This window comes from Phaenicophaeus curvirostris, chromosome 18 (assembly GCF_032191515.1).
Source record: "Phaenicophaeus curvirostris isolate KB17595 chromosome 18, BPBGC_Pcur_1.0, whole genome shotgun sequence".
In the NCBI taxonomy this organism is placed as follows: domain Eukaryota; kingdom Metazoa; phylum Chordata; class Aves; order Cuculiformes; family Cuculidae; genus Phaenicophaeus; species Phaenicophaeus curvirostris.
Window position 1 is genome coordinate 15,936,436 of NC_091409.1, and position 18,214 is coordinate 15,954,649.

The 18,214-nt window shown below is 50.1% G+C and overlaps 1 gene segment (V, D, J or C); it reads right to left on the reverse strand.

Moving 5' to 3' along the window:
- Positions 1–1,319: 1,319 nt before the first annotated feature.
- Positions 1,320–16,810, reverse strand: LOC138728430 (T cell receptor delta constant-like). The segment is given in 5 exon segments: positions 1,320–1,972; positions 2,403–2,560; positions 3,433–3,495; positions 4,155–4,439; positions 16,551–16,810. Coding segments are annotated over 4 exon segments (540 nt in total).
- Positions 16,811–18,214: the final 1,404 nt, after the last annotated feature.

Genomic DNA, 18,214 nt, shown 5'->3' on the forward strand with positions numbered 1-18,214 from the left:
ACAGCTGGCTCCATGTGTCCATCTGCTCCTTGGAATGCCCGGGAAACAAAACCATGACCCCCATGTGTTTCCACACTCAGTGTGTGCTCCTGGGACCCAACCACAGAGCTCCAGGACCCGGAGACGGTGATTTCACCAAAGAAAAGTTACATTTTCTAGGCAGGAGAGAGAGTTTGAACACTAAACTTGTCCAGGTTAGTTAACAGTTTTTACCATGCGCTTTTCTGGGGCTGTTTTTCAGCCAGCAGTAGTTCAGTCAGCATCCAAAACCATTGCGGGCCCTGCCCCCGAGGAAGGGGTTAATGTTTTTAAAAGCAAGGGGGAATTTGACCTGCACAGCATGATTGAGTCATGTTTTAACCACAGCATCCTGCATTGAGCAGGCAGCAGCTTGTGAGACCAAAGTCAGCGATGGCTTTGTTTGCCTGCCCACGGCTGGGTTATCTCTCAAAACACTCTGCGGTGCTTCCTGTTGTCCCCTTCCTAGACCTGGTGAGTGGAAAATCAGCAGCTGTTTCTCTCACCTTCTGAGGTCTGTATGTTACTGCTCCCATTACCTGTTAACTGGTTCCTCTTCAGACTCATCTCCTTTTTGTTATCATCCACAATTTTCATAGAACCATGGAATGGTTTGGTTTGGAAGGGACCTCAAAGCCATTTTCCCTCCTTCCCTGCCATGGGCAGGGACACCTCCCACTGGATCCAGTTGCTCCAAGCCCCATCCAACCTGGCCTGGAACACCTCCAGGGATGGGGCAGCCACCACTGCTCTGGGCAACCTGGGCCAGGGCCTCCCCACCCTCACAGGAAACATTTCTTCCTAAGATCTCACCTTAATCTGCCCTCTTTCAGCTCAAAACCATTCCCCCTCATCACATCCCTGCCCTTCCTGATCAAGAGCCCCTCCCCAGCGTTCCTGGAGCCCCTTTCTGTACTGGAAGCTGCTCTAAGGTCTCTCCAGAGCCTTCTTTTCTCCAGGCTGAACAACACCAGCTCTCCCAACCTGTCTTCATACAGGAGATGCTCCAGCCCACGGATCAATTTTTAGTCTGAGTGATTTGGAAGGGGCATAATAATTAAACTTCCTTTAAACCAGAGAGGGCCAGAATTCATGGCCCTCCTGAAGTCTCTCAAAGGTTCCAGGGAGCTGTTCTCTTTCCCTGTGGAAAGCCCATGAAGGACAAATTTAATAAAAAGGGAACCAAGACTGTAATAGGTAGGTTTCAAGTCCTCTGTGACCACTGGACAGGACAGTGGAATTTCAACAGTTTTTACCCATTTTTCAGCAGAAAGGACACAGTGTAACCCAAGCATGAGAAACCTTTATTTTGGTGTACATTAAAGAAACCTAAACTGCAGGTACCAATACTTAATGAAAGAGAAGAATGGTCTAAAGGAGAGGTGGAAATGACAGTGCTCCTTCATCCCTGCCTGAAGTGAATTCCTTAAGGTCCACTGGGGATCCAGGTCCCTGCACTAGAAAATCACCACTAACAAAAGCTTCTAAAAACTAAAATGATGCTGTGCAGAAACGCGTTCCTTTTACAGCCAACAATGTGATACAACCAGAGATGATATTTTTTAAAGCATAGGAAGTATAAATATCAATTTGAAGTTTCTGAAACTACTTCAGCGATTTGGATGCTTCAATGCAATGGGTACAGGAGGAGCAGAGCGATCTGGTGCTGCTTAGCTAAGGGGTGAGGGAAAGCTCTTCTAGAAATAACAGAAATTGTTTTACAATCAGTGAAGATAAGCTAGATGCAAGTCGTTGCTGTCTCAGAAGGTTTCCAGATGGTAATAAATGAAAAGGAACTTGATGAAGTGAAAAGATTCCTAAATCTGTCGGAACTGGGGTTTGTTGGTTCTTTAGACGTTTACTGGTAGCAAAAGTGACCCGTGATGTTTCAATTATCCTCCTGTGTGCACTTCCCTGCTCCTCTTCACCCAGTTCTGGCTCACTTACCCAGTACCTGAAAGAGTAATGCTTGTTTTAAATTCCTATTCACATTTCATGAAGTGGTGCCAAGTTTCTATTTATCTGGAATAAAGTGGGAAATTGTCTCTGACATTTTGCCTGCTGGATATTCAGAATTCTCCATCCTCCTTTCCCATTTCCTTTTTCACATTTGCTGGCTTTGGGGATTGTCCCTTTCTTGTTCTTTCTGACCTGGACATTGACACGGGCTTTGTGCTCTGCCACTTTAAATGACAAGCAGGAGATTTCTGGCAGAACCTGAGATGCTCTGGCTCAGCCTGACACAAAGCCCATTTGATGGTGAGGAGCACCTTGGGGGTTACATTAACCCATCAATTCAGTGGCAAGAGGGATGGCTGAACCAATGTCCCTCCTTGTGGGTTTATGGAAGCACACAGAGCCAACTTCTCACCCTGTGCACTCACCTCCTGCACTCCCAGGGACCGAAAGATATTTTCCTTGTCTCAGAAGTGCAGCAGCTTGATACTCAGGATTGTATTGAAAGCAATGCTCTTTACCAGCAGGAATCTCAAACCCCAAACCGCCATGAAGAGCATGTTGACCTTCTCCATCTGAACATCTGCTTTAAAAAGAAGGAGAAGAGGGAAGAGAGTGAGGGCCTTGATATTATCCTGCACCAACCCCCAGAAAAGGAAAATCTACACATCATGGGTGGTCAAGCGGAACAGGAGCAAAGGAAAAGATGACAGAGGAATGTATCAATCACAGGGAAGAGAGGCGACATCTGCACAACGAGGCACTGACTTCCCATGGACATTCATCAGCTATTTTGTCTGTTGACCCGCAGCACCAGGCTGTTTCTCACTAAGGATTTCCAGTTCTGACATTCCTACCACAGAGAAAGCAGGACTCCATGCTTCAGTGTTGAGTTCACAAAACATACAGTTTATTGCTTAATATGTGTCTACAGTTCCACAAGGAGTATCCAAGGGCTGGAGCACCTCCCATATGAAGCCAGACTAAGAGTGTTCGGGCTGTTCAGCCTGGAGAAGAGAAGGCTTCAGGAAGACCTTAGAGCAGCTTCCAGTATGAAAAGGGGCTCAAGGAAAGCTAAGGAGGGGCTCTTGATCAGGGCGTGCAGAGATAGGACAGGGGGAAAGGTTTTGAGCTGAAATAGGGGAGAATGAGATGAGATCTAAGGAAGAAATGCTTTGCTGTGAGGGTGGGGAGGCCCTGGCCCAGAGAAGCGGTGGCTGCCCCAGCCCTGGAGGTGTTCCAGGCCAGGCTGGATGGGGCTTGGAGCAACCGGATCCACTGGGAGGTGTCCCTGCCCATGGCAGAGGGGTGGAACTGGATGGGCTTTGAGGTCCCTTCCAACCCAAACCACCCACGATTCTATGATTTCTGTACCAAAGACACTGCATTCCATTACTGCATTGGGTTACTGAACCCAAATAAAAGAACCGTGCTGTTCTGTTCCTTTAGACAACCAACCTTTGGTAGTGGCATCTGCAATGGTGCATGCATTGAGTCTTCCCAATTCTTCAGGCTTCTTTCCTGTTGAAGGATTGAGTGACACTGTTAATTGTATCCAAATTATATAAATCAGAAATTACACATTACACACCTAGAACTCTTTCCCAGCAGTGAATGAGCAGAAGTAGAGAATCAGCTGGCCAGACAGGAATTCTGAGATGTGCTCAAAGGGAAAAATCAGCTTTCTACATGATTGCAGAAAAAAAACCCAAGACTGTTGAGTTTTCTTTTCTCTCCCTTCTGTATTGAAAGAGCATTTTGAAAAAGTGTTCAAATTAAACCAAAATATTTTGGGGAAAGAATCACAGCTTTTTTTTATGCTGTGTTTCCATAACAGTTATTTCAAGTTCTCCTCTCACAGGCATCTACCTTTGTGTCCCTGGAACTGTTTGACCTCAGACAAAGGTAGAGTGGCAAATATTGGAGGGTTTAGATGGAGGGCGGTGTGGATAGGGAACAGTTTGGGTATATGGGGGCTTGTTTTTATTATTTTAGGAAGAAAATTCCAGGTGCTTAAATTAAGGCCATGTATGTGAGATGTTTTTGAGTATCTCATCTTCACCTCACTAAACACCCTCCAACTGTACTGAGTCATTCCTGCCAGATTCTCAAAGGGCAAGTTGAAATCTTGGCAAATGCATCTCCACAAATCCCATTGTGTTCAGGCCACAGTGCTGTACCTGGCAGAATGAGGCTGTCTGCAGCCTTGTTCCCCTTGTGCACAACCTTGCAGGTCACCTCCGCGTCTGCGTCCACTCCAACTACCTTCATGGTACCGTATGTCCCCTCCGATGTAACAAGAGGTGCCTTAAGCTCATACACAAGGTCACCCTGGGGCATGTCCAGACTGATGTTCTTCGGGTAGAAAGCCTGAGCCAAACAAGCTACTTTCAATTTGTTCTCATGTTGTTTGGATTTCTCTGATTTAAGCACAAGGACTTCCGGGGCAGATTCATCTTGGCTCTCTGAAAAAGAAGCATCATTTTGGGATAATTTTGTTGTCTGCATTTTCTTAGAGCTAAATCATCATCTACAGTTCAGCTACAGTTCAGCTACAGTCCAGCCCTGCTTGCCCTGACAGCTGAGTGTCTTCCTGTGCTTATTTCTTCCTCCTGTTTCCCAAAGAGCAGATCAAAGACAGAAAGGGAGTATAAGGGTGGGAGATTCATTGGAGCTTCTAATCCCTAGGGATCCAGAGGAAGCCATGGAGATGACCCAAGCAATGAAGCACCTCCTGTATGAGGACAGGCTCAGAGAGTTGCAGTTGTTCAGGTTGGAGAAGAGAAAGCTCTAGGAGACCTTAGAGAAGCTTCCAGTATGGAAAGGGTTCCAGAAAAGCTGAGGAGGGGCTCTTGACCAGGGCGTGCAGGGATAGGATGAGGGGGGCCAGTTTTCAGCTGAAAGAGGGGAGATTGAGAGGAGATCTCAGGGAGAAATGTTTTCCTGTGAGGGTGGGGAGGCCCTGGCCCAGGCTGCCGAGAGCAGCCGTGGCTGCCCCATCCCTGGAGGGGTTCAAGTCGAGGTTGGATGGGGCTTGGAGCAACCGGATCCAGTGGGAGGTGTCCCTGCCCATGGCAGGGGGTGTTAGAAGAGCACGGAACTCCTTTGTTCCTGGGCAACCTGGGACAGTGCCTCTCCACCCTCACAAAAAAAACCCCACTTTTTCCTAGGATCTCATCTAAATCTCCCCTTTTTCAGGTGAAAATCATTCCCTCTCTCATGGATCTTGGCTTCCTTCAATGAGAAGCATACAGGGAATTCTTTAGCTGTTCTCTTATTGAATTCTCAGGCGTAGATGTCACAAAAGCTGTGTAGTGATTGAAACGTTTTCTATGTCGTTTGTGCTTGGAGATTCTCAGGAGGCCAAGATCCTGCAAGGTTCTGATCTGCTTTAAGTTTTTTTGTCTATCTTGCATGGGAAAAAAAGCACCATTACAAAGAATCAGGATCCCAGCACTCCCAGGAAATTCTGTTCCTGTCTTTGGAGTAATCGACAGTTTATAAAGCCTGTTCTTTGTGGAAAGCTTTTTTTTCCCTCTTTCCTGAGGAACAGAAGCTACAACACAGATGTTCCTGATAGAACAGGTCTGAAATTCAGTTTGGTTTTAAAAGCATGTTGTGGCTTTCTGTGTAGAAACTGAACCTCCCATTCAGGCTGCTGTGTTCATCTGAAAAGGCAAACCCCTTACTTAGACTTTCAACCAGCAACACATTTTGTTGCTTGATTGTTCATAGAATCAAGGAATTGGCAGAATCATTAAGGTTGGGAAAGCCCTCTAAGCTCAACCAGTCCAACCATCAGCCCAGCACCACAGTGCCCACTAACCCGTGTCCCCAGGAGCCACAACTGCATGGGTTTGGGGCAGCCTCTGCCAGTGCTTCACTACTGTGTCAGTAAAGACATTTTTCCTAATATCCAACCTAAACCTCTCCTGGCACAACCTGAGGCTGCTTCCTCTCATCCTATCTCTTGTTCCTTGGGAACAGAGCCCAGCACCACCTCCCCACAACCTCCTTTCAGGAGCTGCAGAGAGCGATGAGGTCTCCGCTCAGCCTCCTCTTCTCCAGACTAAACAGCCCCAAGGCTCTCAGCCACCCCCACAACCCCTGTTCTCCAGACCCTTCCCTGGCTCCATTCCCTTCTCTGGATGCTCAGTTCTAAACAAGACTGGTCCCACAGGGAGCCTAGGGGACACTGATTGTGCCTGACTGCCAGTGGGATTTCACTCCGTTCTCCACAGCTCTCTGGCAGAACACCATCTGTCCTGATCACTGAAGGTTTCCACTCGCATAGGTTGGGGTGGGGCTGGTGGAAGCTGGCAGCAACTTGCCGTCCTGCTTTTGCAAACGATTTTTTCACAATAGCATCTTTGGCTTCCCTGCTCCCACAGGAACTGGAGCTGCACTGTGTGTAAAATGCCTTAAAGATGGAAATGTGGCTGTAGCCCCGCATTTGAGCAGGTACCTCAGGGAGTCCTGTGGCTGGCTGGGGAGGGTGTGTGCACAGGTGCTGGTGTGCAACGGAATGCTCTAGGACAGTAAACATCAAAACACATTGCCACAGCTTTCATGCTGTCACACAGAAGCTGGTGAAGATGGTCTGTCCTTACCAAGACCACGCTCAGGATCACCAGGTCTAAATGCTTGCTCACATCTCAAGCAGTTGCTGCAAAGACTAATGCATCCTGTCTTTCCATGAGAACGGCTTTCTTCTGCAGCTCTTTACATCTCCCTTTTTCCTTTACACACACCTCAGTGTTGCAAAAGAACAAGCAAGTAATGCCTTTCACCTCCTACTGAAGATGGGCTAAGACACGGTCCTGCCTGGGTGTAAACAACAGTGTGGCTGCAAGAGGGGCCAGGATCTGTGGAGCAAGGCTAATGCCCACAGCTAGGAAATGATCTTCATGGTCCTGAAAAACTCTGTTCACTACATGTGAGCTGAGGACTCAAACTCCAGGCTGAACGCATGTTCAGGAGATCTGAGGCAGCGGAAAGTTCTCATTGTGCTGTCACATCACACTCTCCCTCTGCCCACCCCACCACAAACAGAAAAAATAAATCCATTAACAGTAGAACCAGTGGAACTTACCTGGCTCAACTGAAAAAGGGATCCCAGTTCCAAACACGAGCTTGTCTGTTGCCACGCTGCTTGCACGCAGTCAGATAAACTCACTTCCCTCACCACACTCTAAAGGGGTGTAAAATCCGAGAATGGAAAGCCAGTGGTTTGTCCAAAGGTTTGGTATATGCGCTGCCATGGAAGCACTCCAAAGGCACCACTGCTTCCAAAATCATCAGGGGAGAAAGCAGGGGGATTTCAAACAGGATTTCCATAGCAGGGGGATTTCAAACAACTCAATTTCAGCCAAAGCTTTTAAACCCCTTTTCCTCTTCTCTTGGCTCAGCAGGTGATGTGCTTCCAGAATCAATGCCCATGGGAGTTCTGCAGTTCCCTTCTTCAACACACTCCATTTTTCCTTTCTTCCTCAAAATCTGTAATTTCTTTTGCAGTCTCAGGTTTTTGTATGAGCCCTCACAGTGTTTGTGGCACTGTGCTACACCAAGTTCTCAACACACTGATAGACTTGGGTACAAAAACTGCCTCTTCCTTCCCTTTACTGTGCAGGATTTCATGTGAAACAGTCACACAGCCGAGACAACCCATGAAGAACTCACAGAGACTTCAAAGTAAGGGCTGGGCCAAAAGAGGTTGTTTGGGACCTGTAGGACTGTAGCGAGGGATTGAAATGTTGCTCTGCGAAGGCTCAGATTTCAGTCTAAGGAAGAAGCAAAAGCTGGTTTGAGAATTATTCTACAGCAAAATTTCAGAGTTGCAGAAGTGTTCTGGGTTTTTTCACTTTCAACTGCTTCTGATGCCCAGAAAGATGAAGGAGGATTTCCATCCGTGCTGTGGGGCCTGGGAGCTGTCTCTCTGCCCCCTGCACCCCATAGTGCTGGGGAACCCCAACTCTCCCATTGCCTAGCACTGGGCTGAGCCTGAGACTGCCCTGTCCTTCTCACCACCTTTGCCGGGGAACCCCAGCCTCCTCACCAAATGCCCCATGGGTGCAGGAACAGGGACAGTGGGGCTGTCCCCACTGGAGGGACATTGCAATGACCAGAGCTGGCCTCACCCCCACTGTGTCCCCTGCCCACTGCTCCTCCTTAGCCCAACCTTGGTGCCTCCTCTCGCCCTGCCCTTTCTCTTCCCCTTCCCTGAGCACCTGTGCTGGGGTTGATGGCAGAACCCAAACCACAGCCCAGGGGAAGTCAGAGGGGGCCATCGCAGTGACCTCCACACTCCAAACCCCTTTGCTTCCATGGAACTGACATATGGAGAAGCAGAGACGCTGTGGTGGCCCAGAAATGGCACCAATGGCCCCACTGTCCCCCCTCCAGTGCTCACCGCAGCATCACCCAAGGGATGTCATCTATCTGGGATGATACCTGGACTTCTTGCAAAGCTTCTGACAGGGTCCCTCACTACATCCTTTTCTCTGAAGTGGAGAAATACAAGTTTGACGGGTGGACTGTTTGGTGGATAAGGGATTGTTTGGTTGGACGTATCCAGGGGCAGTGGTCAACAGCTCCATGTCCAAATGGAGATAAATGATGAGTGGTGTCCCTCAGGGGTCCTGTACTGGGACCAGTGCTGTTTAATGTCTTCGTTAACAATATAGACAGCAACATGGAGAGCAGCCTCAGCAAGTCTGCAAATGACACCAAGCTGAGTGGTGAAGTTGACACACCAGAAGGATGGGATGTCATCCAGAGGGACCAGGACAAGCTGGTGAAGTGGGCCCATGTGAACATCATGAGGTTCATCAAGGGCAAGTGCAAGGTCCTACACCTGGATGGAGTAATGCACAAATTCAACACAGTCTGGGGGATGATGTGATTGAGAGCAGCCCTTAGGACAAGGACCTCTGGTGCTGTGGGTTAAGAAGCTGGACATAAGCCACTTATGGCCCATCCATCCTGGCCTGGAACACCTCCAGGGATGGGGGAGCCACAACTTCCCTGGGCAACCTGGGCCAGTGCCTCACTACCCTCATCATGATGAAATTCCTCCTTATGTCTAGTCTAAATCTGTCCGTCCCCAGTTTATACCCATTCCCCCTAGTTCTATCACTGCAAGACTTTTTACGAAGTCCCTCCATAGCTTTCTTGTAGGACCCCTTCAGGTACTGGAAAGTAACTATAAGGTCTCCTCAGAGCCTTCTCTTCTCCAGGCTGAACAAACCCAACTCTCTCAGTCTGTCCTCATAGGGAAGGTGCTCCAGCCCTCCAATCATACTTGTAGCCTCCTCTGGACCCGTTCACACAGCTCCATCTCCTTCTTCTGTTGAGGATTCCAGAACTGGACACAATACTCTAGATGAGGTCTCACAAGAGAGGAATAGAGGGGAGGAATCCCCTCCCTTGCCCTGCTGGTCATGCTGCTTTTGATGCAGCCCAGGATGCAGTTGGCCTTCCGGGCTGTGAGCGCACATTGCCAGCTCATATCGAGCTTCTCTTCAATCAGCACCACAAGTCCTTCTCTGCACGGCAGCTCTCTATCACATCATCCCCCATCCTGTATTGAAACCATAGATTGCTCTGACCTCGCAAAAGGACCTTGCACTTGGCCTTGATGAACCTCATGAGGTTCTCACAGGCCCACATCTCCAGTTTGTCCAGGTCCCTCTGGATGACATCCCGTCCTTCTGGTGTGGAAGATGTTCAAACTCATAAGGTCTTGAACCCAACATCCATATTTGAATACAAGAAAAACTGGCATGGGCTGTGATGATTGTCGCATAGCTTGAGTCACGATCAGAGGTGTTCTTCAGGCTGCAGTAGTCTGTGGGAAGCTGAGGTGAGGAAGAGGAGGATGTTTTACCTTCAGGTTTCCAGGAAGTCAGTTTGTGTCAGGCGGCTCAGTCCCCTTCAACCATCGTGGTTCCTAGCCCACACGGTGATGAAGAGTCACACAAAAACATCGATGTTCTCAGTTCAGTGCCAGGTGACACCACTTTGATGTCTTTTGAATGCTGTATTTTTTCATCCCCTGCTCTTTCATTGCTGGGTAATTGCTGCAATTACTATAAATTAAAAATAGCATTGCCAGCATAAAGTTTACAGCAGACTAAGGCAATAATACATCTTTTTTAATGAAATGATGACCATACTTGGCGACACTGAATATGGATTTATTTGGATTGTAAAAATCTTTTTAACTCAAATCACTTGATTCCAGAGATATGTTTAAGAAACTTCTAGAGACTTACGGCAGGATATTTTCTTATGAATATCAAGGACCAGCTATCCTAAATAAATTAACTGCCATTTTAATATTTCTTTTCATACCAGGACTATTCTGGACAGAAAATGATTTATATCTCTAATATATTCATGCTTTAGAAAAATGAGTCTGTGATGCACAAATGTATGCTGACCGCCCAGAATAAACAGACAGGCATAGAGTCACATGGGAACAGAGAGAATCATAGAATCATAGAATCATAGAATAACCAGGTTGGAAGAGACCCACCGGATCATCGAGTCCAACCATTCCTATCAAACACCAAACCATGTCCCTCAGCACCTTGTCTACCCGTCCCTTAAACCCCTCCAGGGAAGGTGACCCAACCCCCTCCCTGGGCAGCCTCTGCCAGTGCCCAATGACCCTTTCTGTGAAAACTTTTTTCCTAATGTCCAGCCTGAACCTCCCTTGGTGGAGCTTGAGGCCATTCCCTCTTGTCCTGTCCCCTGTCACTTGGGAGAAGAGGCCAGCACCCTCCTCTCCACAACCTCCTTTCAGGTAGTTGTAGAGAGCAATGAGGTCTCCCCTCAGCCTCCTCTTCTCCAGGCTAAACACCCCCAGCTCTCTCAGCCGTTCCTCATAAGTCCTGTTCTCCAGCCCCCTCACCAGCTTTGTTGCTCTTCTCTGGACTCACTCCAGAGCCTCAACATCCTTCTTGTGGTGAGGGGCCCAGAACTGAACACAGGATTCGAGGAGCGGTCTCACCAGTGCCGAGTCCAGAGGGAGAAGAACCTCCCTGGACCTGCTGGCCACGCCATTTCTGATCCAAGCCAAGATGCCATTGGCCTTCTTGGCCACCTGGGCCACTGCTGGCTCATGTTCAGTCACTGTCAACCAACACCCCCAGGCCCCTCTCCTCCAGGCAGTTTCCAGCCAGACTTCTCCTAGTCTGTAGCTGCACAGGGTTGTTGTGCCCCAAGTGCAGGACCCGGCATTTGGCCTTGTTAAACCTCATCCCATTGGTCTCAGCCCAGCGGTCCAACCTGTTCAGATCCCTTTGGAGCCTCCCAACCCTCCAGCAGATCCACACTCCCACCCAGCTTAGTGTCATCCGCAAACTTGCTAAGGGTGCACTCGATGCCTTCATCCAGGTCATTGATAAAGACATTGAACAGGGCTGGACCCAGCACTGAGCCCTGGGGACACCACTTGTCACTGGCCTCCAGCTGGAGTTAACTCCATTTCCCACCACTCTCTGGGCCCTCCAGCCAACCAGTTTTCCACCCAGGAGAGTGTGCGCCTGTCCAGGCCAGAGGCTAATAATGACATAGGTAAAAGATTTTTAGTCATTTTGCTAAGAACTGCTCCCCAGTTCAGCTTCTAATATGGTCTCACTAATTGGGACCAGAGAATCACATAATGGTTGAGGTTGGAAGGGACCTTAAAGCCCATCCAGTTCCAACCTCCCTGCCATCGGAAAGGACACCTCCAGCTGGATCCAGTAGCTCAAAGCCTCATCCACTCTGGCCTTAAACACCTTGGAGTTGGTCAAGCAGGTCTAGAGGAGGCCACGCAGATCATCCAAGGGCTAGTTGGGGCTGTTCAATCTGGAGAAGAGAAGGCTCCGAGGAGACCTTAGAGCAGCTTCCAGTACAGAAATGGGCTCCAGGAAAGCTGGGGAGGGGAGTGCAGGGATAGGATGAGAGGGAACAGTTTTCATCTGAAAGAGGGGAGAGTGAGATGAGATCTTAGGAAGAAATTCTTCACCATGAGGGTGGGGAGGCCCTGGCCTATGTTGCCCTAAGAAGTCGTGGCTGTCCCATCCCTGGAGGGGTTCCAGGCCAGGTTGGATGGGGCTTGGAGCAACCGGATTCAGTGGGAGGTGTCCTTGCCCATGGCAGGGGGTGGAACTGGATGGGCTTTGAGGTCCCTTCCAACCCAACCCATTCCATGATTCTATGATTCTAAGTACAAGACTCCTGTTATAGACTGGAGACTAGTGACATAAGTGTTTAAGATGGCTATGATGTTTATGGGTTAACCACTAAGGAACTCGTAATACCTTAAACAGGCCAATAAACCAACTGCTATTACTCGTAATATTAATACACAAGCGATAGTGACTTAAATTTCATTGTTTACTGTTAGCATTGACACAAAAGTGCACTCCAATAAAGTAGGTGCCTAGGATAACCTACTGGAGTGTTACACCCCAAGGTACACAGAGTAGGACCCAGATCTGTATTTAAACATTTAGTTTATTACCTATAATGTTACAATTCTAAGTCAAGAATATAAGCTTAAGTCTAGACCAACATTAGCATCCTATAAGGGTTTGAAAAAGGACTATACAACCTGCACGGAATTCAGCGATAAAGTCTTTAGATGTTTCCTCGAAGCTGCTGTGAGTGAAGTTTCTGCAAACGTTCTGGTGCTTATGGATTGTGGACGTTGCTGGGGATCTCAGACCAGCTGAGAGGGAGCTCCGATTCGTGCTTGCTTCTCTCATTCCCTTATAATCCATTCTGGAATCTGTCGTGCCAGTTGGCCTAATCTCCTTTACCTTTTGTTGGTGGCACCGATGGTAGGGGCCTGGCTCCATCCTCTTTACACCCTCCCTTTGAGTATTTATAAAGTCTCCCTGGAGCCTTCTCTTCTCCAGACTGAACAACCCCAACTCTCTCAGTCTGTTCTCATACAGGAGGTGCTCCAGCCCTCAGAACATCTCCATGGCTTTCTCTGGACTCCAACAGATCCATGTCCTTCCTGTGCCCAGGGCTCCAGAACTGGATGCTGTGGGGTCTCATCACAGCAGAGCAGAGGGGCGGAACCCCCTCCCTGGCCCTGCTGGTCCCACTGCTTCGGATACAGCCCAGGACACGGTTGCTTTCTGGGCTGTAAGCACGCATTGCTGGCTCAAGTTGAGCTTCTAATCCCGTAGCAACCCAAGTCCTTCTCCTCAGGCCTGCTCCCAACTCATTCTCCACCCAGCCTGAGTTTGTGCCTGGATTGCCCCAACCCAGGAGCAGGACTTTGCACTTGGCCTTGTTGAATCTCATGAGGCTCACACAGCTCCACCTCTCCAGCCTGTCCAGGTCCCTTCTTTCCAGCGTGCCGACCATGACGCACAGGTTGGTGTCATCGGCAAACTTGCTGATGGTGCCTTGAGTCCCACTGTCCGTGTCTGTAACAAAGACATTAAACAACACCTGTCTCAATACCAACCCCTGCCGAACAGCACTCATCAGGGGTCTCCACTTGGACACAGAGCCACTGACACTCTTTGAGTTTGACCATTCAGCCAATTCCTTATCCACCAAGTGGTGCATCCATCAAATCCACCTCTCTTCAATTTAGATACAGGAAATTTTATTTCTAACTTATATTATGAACATCAAATTATACTGCGAACTCAGTGCCCATGGATGGATTGGGAGTTCCAACATCTGTTAATCCTAAACCTCACTGATGTTTCCCAGAGCACCTGTCACTCTGAGAAAGGTCCTCGTCACCACAGCAGTTCTCTCCTTTCTGCTTTGCCTCTCCCTCCGCTGGTGTCACCGTGTGCTGCCTGGCACAGAAATAGGTGGCTGTGTCTGCAGCTGTAAGGGCACGCAGCTGCACCGAGACCTCATTTCTGCCTTTATCTGCAGAGATGGCGACTCGGCCTTGGAAGTTTGGGGCATAGCCTGTGTTGTTCCCAAATGGATAGATCCAGCCTAGAAACTGCAGCTCCCCTCCTGGGGCCCGACGGACACAATTCCAGTCATATTTAGGGCTATGCAGATGTGCTCCTGTTACAGTACAGCTGAGCAGGAGTGATCCAGAGACCTTCCCCTCCTTCGGACCAGATGCCACCATCTTTATGGGGGAAGGGGTACCTGGAAAAACACAGGAGAGGTGTGATATTTGAGTGCCTATGAGGAATCTCACAGGTGCAATGGTCCATCCTGGGGATGCAGGATGCACAAACCCAGTCTTTTGGCCTTTAGTCCCAGGAGTTATTCCTTGAGGTATTGTCTTGCTCAGACCCCATAGACCCATAACTCTTCGTATGGCCCAGGAGTCCCTGCTCCCCTCAAAACCTATGCCTGGAGCCACACCCCAGCGCAGAGTGCAGAGAACAGGCTGGGCAGGAACTCACATGGGGAATTGGTTTGCCAGCTGCACATGAGCCCCTGAGGAACAAGACGATGTGGCTCTGAACCCCTCCTCCCCCAGGAAATGACCAGCCCCTAGCAAACCTGCCCCAAGGAGCCCCAAGGAGCTGTGCACTCTGAGCAGCCTTGGGGTTTGCTAAGGGCTGGTCATTTCCTGGGGCAGGAGAGGTTCAGAGCCACACCTGTCTTGTCCCTCAGGGGCTTCGTCCAGGAATTTCTTCCTCTCGTGCCATTCTCAGAAAACTTCCCTGCCCTGTACCAGCATCCCACCCCACCTGGAAAGAGAAGATGATTTCCATGCAAGGATTTACCCTATGCAGTGGTATCTAGAGTCAGGCAGCAGTGAGCCAAGGTGTGCATGGGCAGCCTCCTCCCCGCTCTCTCCTCTACCCTCGTGGCTCTCACCTCCCAGCAGTGTCGTGTAGGATAAGGTCAGAAGCCAAGGACCCATCCTAAATTGGATCATGTCCTCCTGGTTTGGCGCAGGGAGAAGAGAAAACCCAAAGGGATGCAGAGAGGAGCCAAGCCCACCTCTTGACTCTTGGAAGGGAGAGGCAAGACCCAGGTTGGGCAGATAGATCCTGTGACCCTCCTGGCCGCATCACACACACCCCCAGCAGTACTGGGAACACCAGCCCAGAGGAAAATCCAGGGCAGAGGTAGGCTGAGCATGCTGGGCTCATCTTTGGTGCTCACCTTCAGCCTTTGTGGGACCATGATCTAAGCGTACCCTGCAGCCCTGCAGGACTACAAGTCAGAGCTAGGACCCTCCTGGGCCCTGCCAGGCTCTTCCAGCCCTGGCTTAGCAGAGAGGGAGGTATCTCCTGCTCCACTGTCTCTTCTCCAGCATCACCCCTCCTCTGCTGCCTCTTGCATCCACAGGGGTGTCCAGCTTTCTTTACTGCCTCCTTCCTGTGATGCTTTGTGCTGGCCCTTGTGTAGAGGAGATCAATGCCCTGAGGTGGAAACTGGAGGGGCTGGAGGTTGAGTGTGGGCAGGAGCTCACTGGACCTGGCAGTCCCAAGGTGAGCAGAGACACAGGGAAGATTTTCCCTGTCTCACACAAACTGTGTGGAGTTACCACGTGCAGAAGTAGTTGGTAGGGTCCTGAGGCTGCAGGATGCACAAGACCAGAGGTAGCTCTGGGAGCTGCTCCTAGAGGTGGTGGCTTTCCTGTCCACAGCAGCCTCATATTGTGATGTGGAAGAGCTGTGGTTGGTGCAGGAGGGAAACCTGGTGTCCCTACACTAGGTACAAGTGAAACCCAAAGGTCAGAGGCCTGGCAGGAGAGATGCAATGAGCCCCTGAGTGCTGTCCACCAGCCACACCTGAGGGCTCAACCTGCCAAGACACATGGCCAAAGTCACAGCACCCAGAGGACAGGGGCAAAGTGCCCGAAGGCCCTGTCACTGTCACCTGCAGTGCTCTTCACTCAGGGCTGCTGCCCACAACTGACAGCCAGGGCACAGTGCTTGGTAGGGGGAAGGAGAATGCTGGGGGACTACAACCTGCTCCTCTCCCTTTTGCAGAGGGAAGTTAAAGCTCCAAAGCTGTCCCCGTTGCCCCCTTCCCCAATATTTCTCTCTCTGTGGGCTAGACACCCCAATATGTGGATGAATAAGACATAACAGAGCAGGAATGCATGAGACAGGCAGTACAGCAGGGCAGGGAAAACACCTGGGCAGAGGAACAGACCCGTGTTCCCGAGACCCCTCTTGGAATCTGCCTTATCTCCTGCAGCTGCTGTCAAGAAGAGACATGACAGCATCGGTTCCACCTTTTCCCGGCTCCTTCTTCTCAAGCCAGAGCCAAGCTCAGAGCCAGCCTGGCTCCCTCATTCCCACCCACAGCAGGACAGCACAGGGCTGAGCGATTCTTGGGGCTACTTGGAGAGAGGGGTTGAAGTACCATGGGAGGACAGAACTCAGATCTGCCTGGATCAGCTTGGTCTCCACTCCCTTCCAGCTCTGGGGCTGGTGAGCGTCTCTCCTGTTCCTGGCAGTGGGGTACTGCAGGGCTCTCCACCCTTCCATCACTCCTCCACCTCCATATATCCTATGGGAGGGCAGGAAAGGGCAAAGTATTTTGGGAACTGTATATGTTCCAGGCAGAGGGCAACACAGAAACCCCACATCCATGTCCTCTTCCCAGGAAAGGGGGGCTCTCACCTTTAAGAGCTGCAGCAAAGGTGGTGACCAGCATCCAGAGGAGCATTGTGGGCTTCTCCACAGGAATTTGCATGGTGTGTTGTAAAGTAGGGAAAGAAAATCGTGGGGCTGAGAAGGGCTCAGCGCTTCCGCTCTTTGAATTGGCAGAGAAATGCCCTGTCCTTCCAGAGCTGAAGGCTTCAACTTTCGTGCAACTCCAGGCAAATTTGCAGCCTTTTGTGAGCAGCCCCTTTGCAGTTGCAGGTACTTTGTATGCTGGGGAGCTGGAAGGCACTGCTGGCCTGGGAGGGGACAGGAAACTGCATTCACTTTTCTGTGCTGCTCAGCACACACAGGAAACCGAGGACCTCTCTTGTCTACCCAGGGCCCCTCGTACCAGAACCTCTGAACCTCCTGTCAGAGGGGAACAGAGCTGGGGAAGGGTTTGGAGCTCAAGGGTCTGGAGCCCAGCGGTTCTGGGAGCAGCTGAGGGCCCTGGGGCTGTTTAGTCTGGAAAAGGGGAGTCTCAGGGGAAACCTCATCACTCTCTGCAGCTCCTGGAAAGGCGGTTGTGGTAGGGTGAGTGCTAGTCTCTGGTCCAAAGGAACAAGTGATATGACAAGAGGAAATGGCCTCAAGTTGCAACAGGGCAGGTTTAGACTAGATGTTAGGAAACATTCATTTACTGACAGAGTGGAAAAGTCCTGGAACCAGCTGCCCAGGGCAGTGGTGGATTCTCCATCCCCAGAGGGGTTTAAAAACCATGTGGCTGTGGCCCCTGGGGACATGGGTTAGCGGGCACGGTGAGGTTGGGCTGATGGTTGGACTGGAAGACTTGAGAGGTCTTTTCCAACCTTAATGATTCCATGATTCTACAATTGAGCACTGTGCAAAGACCAGCCAGGAGCTGCCAGACCCTCACTGAGAGCTGAATGCTCTGAAGCAGCTGTGGTCAGGGAGCCCAGGGCTGCTCTTCTGGAGGCAGAGACTGAGCAGCTGTGTCAGCCTCTGAACCTTCTTTTCCCACTGCATCACAGGGTTCCTGTTTGTGTCTGACAAGCATTATGGCAATGGGGAAAATTTATTCTGTTTGTATCTGGAGGCATCTCCCAGTGACTGGGATTTGTAAAGCATGAAAAATAAAAGAAATATTGCAGGGCTGCACTTTTTCAGCAGCAAAACCCAAATGGTGAGTGAACATGGGACTGAGCAAAGGATTACACTGGTTTTCACTTGCAGAAATCACCTGTTAAGAGTCTGATTTAACCTCTGGAGCCTGTAATTGCTCCCAAGGTAGGGGATGAAGGTCTTACTGCAGCGAAGGGGTGCAGAGCACCCGCCAGGGGTGGAATGTGGGACACGAGTGGGGATTTTTACTTCCTTGCTTCTTTCCCTCCTTCCTTCCTTCCTTCCAACCTTCAGCATGAAAAGTGCCACTCCTCTCCCTGGATCGGGGAAATCTGCAGTTTCAATACAGGCTGGGGAATGACTTGACTGACAGCAAGGACTTAGGGTGCTGGGGCATGAGAAGCTCCACACGAGCCAGCAAGATGCACTCGCAGCCCAGAAACCAAACTGTGTCCTGGGCTGCATCCAAAGCAGTGGGATCAGCAGGGAGGGAGGGGATCCTGCCCCTCTGCTCTGCTGAGACCTCACCTGGAACCCTGTGTCCAGTTCTGGAGTCT